Source organism: Olea europaea, chromosome 2 (assembly GCF_002742605.1).
Source record: "Olea europaea var. sylvestris chromosome 2, O_europaea_v1, whole genome shotgun sequence".
Lineage (NCBI taxonomy): Eukaryota > Viridiplantae > Streptophyta > Magnoliopsida > Lamiales > Oleaceae > Olea > Olea europaea.
Window position 1 is genome coordinate 2,510,718 of NC_036238.1, and position 9,897 is coordinate 2,520,614.

General features: G+C 32.4%; 1 protein-coding gene across 1 annotated transcript; it reads right to left on the reverse strand.

Moving 5' to 3' along the window:
• Positions 1-7,902: 7,902 nt before the first annotated feature.
• LOC111375543 (gibberellin-regulated protein 14-like) lies at positions 7,903-9,141 on the reverse strand. Its single transcript, XM_022998381.1, has 3 exons — positions 9,009-9,141; positions 8,669-8,873; positions 7,903-8,257 (listed from the first exon to the last, which is right to left on the reverse strand). Exons 1-3 carry the CDS (start codon positions 9,063-9,065, stop codon positions 8,088-8,090), a joined length of 432 nt encoding a protein of 143 aa, XP_022854149.1. The 5' UTR covers positions 9,066-9,141; the 3' UTR covers positions 7,903-8,087.
• Between the last annotated feature and the right edge of the window lie 756 nt (positions 9,142-9,897).

Below are 9,897 nucleotides of genomic sequence, written 5' to 3' on the forward strand. Positions count from 1 at the left end.
TAACTTTAGGAGAAAAGAGAGTCATCTCCTCTCCAAAAATAAATAGAATTTACACTGTCCATGTTGAGCCTGTCTTAAGTCAGTGTACCACTGCCTCAAACTATGAGTTTAACAAATCCTTACTTTGCATAAAAGGATGGGACACATTTCAGAATAGGGATTAATCATTTTAAATAAACTGAGATGTTTTGAAAAGGATAATATTGAAAAATTAGACTTTTGTGAAAACTGTTTAATTGGAAAACAGAAAGGACTACCCTTTAAAACTAGAACCCAAAAATCCACTTCTATACTAGACTACTTACATGCTGGCCTTTGGGATCCAGCATCAGTAAACACCCTAAGTGGATTTAGGTACTATTTTCTAATAATAGATGACTATTCAAGAAAAATATGGACATTTCTTTTAAAACAAAAGTCTGAAACTTTTCAAAAGTTTAAGCAATGGAAATCTATGATTAAAAATCAAACAAACAAGAAAGTCAAAACATTAAAAACTGACAATGGTCTTAAATTCTACAATTTTGAATTTAACTCATTTTGTAAAGAGGTTGGAATTCTAAGACATAGAACTATAACATACACGCCTCAACAAAATGGAGTTGCTGAGAGAATGAACAGAACTCTGCTGGAAAAGGTAAGGTGTATGTTGTATAGTTCTAGACTTTCAAAAGTTTTTTGGGGTGAAGCTCTAAACACAACCACCTATTTAATAAATAGAAGTCCATCTAGTGCTATTGACTTTCAAGTCCCTGAAATGTTATGCTCTGGAAAAATACCTGACTATAGTAAACTCAAAGTTTTTGGTTCTGCTGCTTATTCCCATCAAAGTGAAGACAAACTTGAGCTTAGATCCCAAAAATGTGTTTTCTTGGGATATGGAGAGGAAACTAAAGGCTATTGACTCTGGGTTAAAGACCAAAAAGGTTTTAAATTAATAATAAGTAGAGATGTCATCTTTAATGAGAATGACATGCCTTGTATAAAATCTAAAGATTCTAAAATTTCTGAATCTACACCAGAGAATAAAACCATCCTGGAAGTTCAACCTGAAAATGCTGTAAATCAAGATGATTCTTTTGAGGTGGAGCACTCCCATTCTGAAATAAACAATGAGGAAAATGATTCTGAAAATGAATCTGAATTTTTAATAAATACTCTTACTGATTATCAGCTAGCTAGAGATAAAGAAAGAAAAACTATAATTCCCTCCACCAGAATCAATAATGAAGAGTTTGTCACTCTGTTTTCTGCACTTGACTCCTTAAATTCTGAACCAACATCTTTTGATGAAGCCATTAATTCTCCTGATTCTAAGATTTGGAAGGAAGCTATAGATGAGGAAATGGATTCTCTTATTAAAAATAAAACCTGGATTTTGATCAATAGACCTAAGAATCAAAAGATTGTAGATTGTAAGTGGATTTTTAAAATTAAAGAAGGAGATTCAAACTCAGAAAATAAGAGATATAAAGTCAGATTATTGGCTAAAGGTTTCACTCAAAAAGAAAGAGTAGACTATAATGAAATATTCTCTCCAGTGGCCAAGTACACTACAATTAGAATTTTACTGGCTTTATTTGCTCATTTTAATGGGGAATTAGATCAACTTGATGTTAAAACAGCATTTCTAAATGGTGATCTTAATGAGAAAATATACATGACTCAACCCAAAGGATTTGAAATTAAATCAAAATCAGAAAAGGTTTGTTTGCTGAAAAAACCTCTTTATGGGCTTAAACAAGCTCACAGGCAATGGTATTTGAAATTTAATTCATTTGTGCAGACTTTAGGTCTTGTAAAAAGCTGTTATGACTCCTGTCTCTTTTATAAAGGTTCAGGTGGAGCTGAATCAGTTTACTTGTTACAATATGTGGATGACATGCTGCTTGCTTGTCATGATAGAAATGAAATAGACTTCATTAAATCAAAGTTAAAGTCTGAATTTGAAATAAAGGATTTAGGACAAGCTAAAATGATTCTTGGAATGGAAATAGATAGAGATAGAGATAAGTACATATTAGTGCTAAAACAAGAATCTTATGTGAAGAAAATTATTGAAAAAATTTCTATGCTCGATTGTAAACCAGTTACTCTTCCTATTGCTAATCACTTTAAACTGTCTAGTGAACAATCACCTAAAACAGATGATGAATTAAAAAGAATGGAGAAAGTACCTTATGCTAACACTATAGGTTCTATCATGTATCTCATGGTCTGTACAAAACCTGACCTAGCACATGGAATTAGTGTTTTAAGTAGATTCATGGCCAACCCAAGTGAAACTCATTGGCTTGCAATAAAATGGATGTTAAGATACTTAAAAGGGTCATCTGAATTAGGTCTAGAGATAGCTTTGAGGGGTTACACAAATTCAGATTTTGCTGGTGACTTAGATAGGAGAAGATCCACATCTTCCTATATTTTTACTTTGTGTAATGGATGTATAAGTTGGAAGTCACAACTACAAAAATTAATTGCTTTATTATCTACAGAAGCTGAATATATTGTAGCTTGTGATGCTGTTAAAGAAAGCATCTGGTTAAGAGATTTACTAAATGAAATTGGCTTTGCAAATAATTCTGTTAACATTTATACAGATAATCAAAGTGCAATACATCTTAGTAGGAATCCTGTATATCATGATAAAACCAAACATGTAGACATAAAATTTCACTTTGTGCGAAATATGGTCGAAAAAGGTTTGATCAAATTGGTTAAAATTCCTACAGAGTTCAATCCCTCTGATTTGGGAACTAAGGTACTGCCTCTAAACAAATTTAAATTTTGCTTGAAGATTCTAAAATCACATAAAGGGATGATAAATTTAGAACTTCAAGTGTTGTTTATGATAAGGTTAACTGATTTAAATTTTTTGTTTTTACAGGAATTTAGAGCAAGTGAAGTTAACTGATTTAGTAACAAGATCCATTAGTAAAGACGAAGATTCAACTCAGCAAGGTGGAGATTGTTAAGAAATCTGGGCTACCTCATTAAATCTTGGGCTATTGGGCCGCATCTTTGTTGAGACCAACAATAGATAACCAAGTTGCTGGCCCTTTTATCAAATCGTATTTTGGAAACACGACATTAGCCTCTGAGGGAGTGTGAATCTGCCGTCCACGTGGCTACATTCCAACCCTTGGATTGTGACTGTTGAATTGATCAGATATATACTTGACATTGGCACTATTCACACTCTCTGGATCCCTCTTTCAGTCTCTTCGTCTCTCTCTGTTTTCTGAGTAAAAATTAGGGTTTTTGATCTCTAAAATTGAAATCGATCTTTGTGATTGAAATGGTTGTTCTTAGTGATAGAATCTGATTGTTTAGTACAATCGATAGATACTGATTTTGTGAGGTTCTTTCTGCTGTGAAAAGAGGCGAGAGAAATACGAAGAAATCTGAGATTTCTTCGCTCATTTGTACTGTTTCTTGGTTGATACTAGTGGATCTTGAGCTAAATCCCTTAGTGGATGCTCAAGGGTGATTAGGTCTCACGACTGAACATTTGGGCCCTTTCGAGGGCGAAAAATCTCTATGTTCTTTCATTTTAATTTCTGCAATTTTTCACTTACAGTTATAAATTCGATCCTCAAACTTGAATGTTAAAAATAACATGTCCCATGAAAATAAAATATGTCAATAACCCTGACCATGTAACCTTGCTCCATTAGTCAAACGTAGTCAGATAACTAAATGAAGTATTCACTATTTCGATTGGATCGACAAGTCTACTTAATTTTTTGTATCATCTAAAATTCCGCTAATCCTTTCAAAATGTCCCAGAGAGAAGCAAAAAATCATCTAACAATATGACTAAGAATAATATTTACATGAAAATCATATGAAATTAACATGAGAAGAATGTCAATTCAATGATAGTTAAACGGGATTTTGAGTCGAGAATTGAGAAATAGAATTATCGAAAATGCTGGACCTTTTCTTGTTTTTTCCCTTTTTTGACGCTCAAAATATTTTTGGGCATGACTGGCAACTTGGGTTGGGCTCCTTGTCCGAACTTCATATCTTGGTATCCTCTTCCAATCTCCTTTCCCGTATTTTTTCCAAGCCCACTAAAAATAACCTATTGTACATGTAGGTAACAAAGTCAACAATTACATCTAAACGTATGTTTTAATCAAACCCTGATCTTTTGTCCTATTGGATGTCCACAAAGTACAGTTTTAACATCTCACCATATCATCTCTTCTTAACAAATAGGAAGACAACAAGATGTAACATGTGATAAGTTCAGCCGCATTCCAGCTGGTTTTTTAATCAGTTTCTTCCTTTTGAAGTAATTGAAAATAAGTCAAAACTTCAATTGTTTAATGAAGAAAAAACACCTATGCAAGAAGACAATTTGAAATGAAATTCTCTAGTCGCAATTTTTGATTGACTGACAACTAGAACCTTCCTTAATGCATGAACATAGTCACAATTTTAATTACTTCATGTAGAAGGCAGTCCACAAATTTTGACTGTCCATTAAGCACCTAAATGGTAGAATTCTGGCTATAAAATTGAGGTGGTTTGTAGTCTAATTTCTCTATAAATAAGGGATGTCACAAAAGGAATTTTATATGCCCCAAGAGAGAAGGAAATATCCTTTGAGAGGAAGAAAAATAGAGTGTATAGAATAGAAAAAAAAAAGAGAGAGAGAGACTCTTTTGAGATTTTTTTTTTTTTTTTTTTTTTGAGTTTGTAAACTTCATTGTACATTCTATTCAAGTATAAATAGAATTGTTTTTCCTCTTTTATTCTCTTCTTGTGATCAGAGAATCACAACATGTCGATGTGTCAAAAAATATGTTAGCATCTCAGAGTCATTAAGAAATGATAATGAGTCAAAGCATCAAAAATGTATTGAAGGACCACAGAGGAACATAGATGACAAATGCCAACTCATTTGAAGAAAGTAAGATTAGGAATATCATAATAAAAATGTTAAAAACCAAATTGAAATTAAATTTTAGATTGTCTAACTAGCGATGTCAATGGGTCGAGTCGAGCCGGCTCGGCTCGTTACCCTACGAGCTCGGCTCGTGCTCGGGCTCGTTGCCCAACGAGCTCGTGGCTCGTGGGTGGGGACGAGCCGAGCTCCTTTTTTAATTTTTATACACGTTTTCTTTCTAAATATTTTTTAAAAAATACAATTTTGATAAATTTTTATCTTATAAGTATTTTTATTTTGTAAACAATTTATTTAGATAAAGTTTGTTTTACTAATAACTTATAAGTTATAAATAATTTTTAGTTAATATATTTTAATATATTTTAATTTTCAAGTTTATTTTGAAGAAAACATATTGATTGAAAATCATTATTTTATAAATGATAAAATTAAATATGATATGAGAAATTGTAAAATGATTTTTCAAAATATTTTTCCTTTTTAAAATAATAAAAATAATAAAATATAAACCCTCCTCCTTTATCCGGGTTTGGGACCGACTACTTCAATAGTTCTTATTTCGAGTAGGCAGAGTTAAAAATTGTACACGAACAACTTGTTACGTGTACAATTTTTTTTAAAAAATTATAAAGGTATTAAAATAAAAATTCTTCATAAATATGATTAAACTAAATATCACTTACTTGACTACATGCAATTTCGGTATATTTATTTTGCAGTCGAAAATGAGCGTCTTGCCAGTCCTTCACGCACATTAATGCTTCCAAAACATTTTTTTTTTTGGATGAGCCACGAGCTCGCTCGCCGAGCCGCTCGTCAATCAATTCATAGGTTCGGCTCGTTACTCGGGCTCGTTTTTTACGAGCCTGAGCGGCTCGTGGCTCGTTTTAGGCGAGCCAAGCTCGCGAACTACTCGAGCCCATTGCCACCACTATGTCTAACTAAAACTCACTCTTAAAATGGACTCACACAAAGACAAACTATCGCACCCAACTTTCCATAAATTACAAGACCATAATTTCAAACTCTAGTCAAAATATAGTCCCCGAGAACAAAATAATCAATAGACATCAGGATACATTACCTGTGTTCCTCTTCACTCCAGGGTTTCGCTACTCTTTTCTGAACCTTCTTACCGAAATCCACCAAACACTTGGCTTCTTCAGATTCCACCGCCACCGACAACAACACCGCCGCATTATCTATATATAACGGCAGCGCTATTAACCCATCCTCATTTAACGCCAAAGCATGCTACAAATTATCGTAATGTATTTCAATTTCTTGTGCTGATTTTCCCTCAAGTTTTGCAACAATTTTAATTTTCTCACATCGATTGGAGTCCCGTATGTATATTGAACAAGGTCAAACTTGAATCGCTTATCTTCTTCCCAACTCCACGAACAGTTAGTTATAATTGCTTATTTTATCTTCTCCCACAAATTATATAGAAGATTTCTTCTAGTAAAATTTTTGGGCGAAATGAAAAATTTTAAGGTTACTGAGCATTCCTAATTTGCTCCGATTTACTAGCCAATTCGAATTGGCGAACCTATTTTGGAAAGTTGGGTTAGGGTTCTCAATTGAATTTTAAGAGAAATTTCAATTTCATCCTCCAAATTTACAAACTGAGAAAATGGGAACTTTCTCTTGAAGTCATCCAAGTTACAAGTTGGTTTCACTTTGGTTAATCAATTTCAATTTGTTTCAATTTTATCATCTAACATATGCTATTGTTTCGATTTACCATTCTAGTGTGGGCGTTTACTAAGGTTCTGTTTATGCCCCATTTTGGGGTAAAATAGGTTTGACATGATGATTTTTTAAAGAATGTGTGATTGAAAAATAGAAAAAAATTTAAATTACATATAAAATTATTTTATGAAAAAATGTGTAGTTAAAAATAAATTTTTTAAAAAATAAATTTTAAAAATTGGAGCTCTAACAATTAATAAAACTGATAGAATTTGAAGATTTGTGATCTAACAAATATTTTTGGCAATACAATTATTTGTGGAGTCTAAAAATTCCCAAGATATTTATGTTTTCTTTATATGTAGCATTGGTTTGGTTCTGATTGTTTAAAAATTATTTTTTTAAATTTATTTTAATCATATATTCTCTCAATAAAATAATTTTACAAAAATATTTCTCTACTTTTTAACGACAAGTTTTCAAAAAATAAATAAATAAATAAAAAGGGATTTTCCATTTCTTATAATCTCTTCCAAACAAATTCTTAAAAATTATTTTCATAAAAATTGCACTATCAGTCTCTAATCTGTTAACGAGCTGCAACTTTTCTCCATCCTTTAGTTTTAGCTGCATATCCCTAACATGTCACCTAGTAGAGTCATTGGTCCCCAATTTTGTTCATTTAAGTGTTAAAAAGGTGCTTTAAAAAGAAAAATAATTATTGTACATCACCATTCATATAACTATTTACAAATTAACGAGGTGTCAAAAAGAAAAGGAGTTTTCTTTTTATTTGATTGATGAAATTTTGATTCAATCTACTCTTGTTATATAATCTATTGGTAAACAGATCTGTAAGCCGTGATATACATGTAAAACAACTGTTAAAACAATTGTTAATTATTAATTAATTTATTTTTGTAAAGATCATTATAGCCTCATTTTTAAAAATTAAAAAAAAAATTAAAAGAAGAAGGAAAGAATAGAACCTTATTCAAATTGTCGAAAGGAATTTGTCTAATCTGAACTAATCGAATATGATTCAAATGAATTTGTACCTTTTCTGCCGGCAATATAGAATATGACTCAAAAGATGAGAATGATAAGACGAGTCAAATTTTCTCCATTCTTATTGATTTGAGTTGAGTCATAGAGCTCAATGTTAATTAGTTCAATATGTTTGATACAGCTTTCCCATTAATTTTACATTTCCAAACCCAGATACATTCTCATTTTCTTTCCTTTTGGTGTGAAAATAATAGTCATATATATATCAACAAATCAGCCAAGAGAATAATTGTTTCTTGAAAACAAATGGAAAGAAGATTTACTAATAAAAACAATCACTGAATACACCAACAAAATCGTAGATGGTCATAGATTTGTTGAGTTATTATACTGAAACAAAACAGGCATAATTTAAAACAACATTGTAACCTAGAACATAAATGAGAAATGGATCCTCCAAATTAATTCAAGGGCACTTAACCATTTCTCCATGGATCATGACCCGACCCCAATTGGTGCATTTCTTGGATCCGACGGGTACACATTTGTACTTGGCACAGCAGGCAGTACATACTCTCATGCATGGCCTTTTGGGGCTCACTGGTTTGCAGTACTCTTCACACATGGCCACGCAGCCTGCGGAGAGCAAAAAATGAGTCGAAAATATCATCGACTTGATATATACACAATTTAATAAATAAGCACGTCCTCACTTACAGGTTAGATTCATTTTTCAATCAAACGCCTGAAATATGCACAATTACCATAATCGGTACTGTTTGTTACCCATTTATTTGATGGATTAATCTACTCATCCGAAGTTTTTTTTTTGGGGGGGGGGGGGGGGGGAGGTGCCCCCCAAACCCATTATATTTTTAAGGCAAATATTTTTTTCTATGTATTAGCTCAATAGAAAAAAAAATAAAAATGGTCCATCTTGGCTCCATCCCTGAACACCACGACGTTTAATAACTTCATTTAAATCTTAAAAGCTTGAAATATTGGGAAGAGAAAAACTTATTTATTCAAACATAGTCTTCAACAAACCGTGTGTCGGAGCAACGGGATGGCTAGGAGCCTCTAATGGAGGATGAACATGAGGTTTTTCTGGAGTATGGATAGGAGCTTTCTTGGGAGGAGGCACATGGTGGTGCTTTGTTGGTGCATGGGCCGGAGCATGAACCGGAGCCTTCTTTGGAGAAGGGACGGGGGCCGTCACCGGGGCATGAGCTGGTACTCCGGCATGAGAGTGCTACAAACATTCCACGCACAAATTATGTCAGTAACGAGTTGCACAGCTCGAGAATTTAAACTTCTATATGAGATAGCTCCACAATTTTTTAGTTAAATCGTGTACGAGTGTAATTGTTTGTGTAAAACAACATACCGTTCTTGCAACTAAGACCACGAATGCTAATAAAAAGAATGCCGTTTTGATTGCCATTTTTTCTAGCAGAAGTGAATGATCACACAACGAAGAGGAAGAAAAGAACCAGATTTTGTGAATATTTCTGTTTACTGGTAGCATATGGAATGCAAAATGGAGGTATATATAGAAAGAATAATGGGAAACAAAGACATAAAAGGTTGGAACTAGTGGGGTTGGACTGTCCAAAAATGCTACCCCAGATAAAAGCAGCATCAGTTTGAAGCTGCTATTTCAATTTCTATAATTTGAGATTATTATTTTTCTGGGCTCAAGAAAATTGTCCATTATTTTAATATAATTTATTCATTTATGTGTCATTAGAGAATGAAAATAATATTAATTTATTTACCAAGATGAGGATATGGACTTGAACATTGCACTAATCAATGCAAGATTCATGGTTTCCTTTTGACCACCATCAACTAATCCACTTGTTCAAAATCTTGAGTAAATCAAAAAAAATTCACTTATTCTATAGTAATATGAATAACCTTCTCTAAATTTTGTACCAATATCTTTTGCTGAGCTCAATTTATTATTATTATTATTATTATTATTATTATTATTATTATTATTATTATTATTACTACTACTACTACTACTTATTTTAATCTAAAGCAGTGTTTCCTTTTTAATAATGTGTATTAATTTGTTTTTGCAACTTTTCATTTTTAATCTCAGAATGCTAAATTGAAGATAACATATTACCTCGTGTCTTTATTCGTGACATCTTCAATTCTTCCAAGAATCATTTTAGCAAAGTAAGGAGGGACAGTAACATCTATGAAATAATAATAATGATGATGATGATTATTATTGTCAAAACACTTGTCGGATAATAATAATA

What these genes read in the sequence shown, in the direction of transcription:
- LOC111375543 (XM_022998381.1), bottom strand. Translation starts at nt 9,065, where the DNA reads ATGGCAATCAAAACGGCATTCTTTTTATTAGCATTCGTGGTCTTAGTT. An exon ending in TGGTCTTAGTTGCAAGAACG is followed by an intron (nt 8,874 to 9,008) that starts GTATGTTGTTTT and finishes GAATGTTTGTAG; the next exon opens with CACTCTCATGCCGGAGTACC. An exon ending in TCCCGTTGCTCCGACACACG is followed by an intron (nt 8,258 to 8,668) that starts GTTTGTTGAAGA and finishes TGCTCTCCGCAG; the next exon opens with GCTGCGTGGCCATGTGTGAA.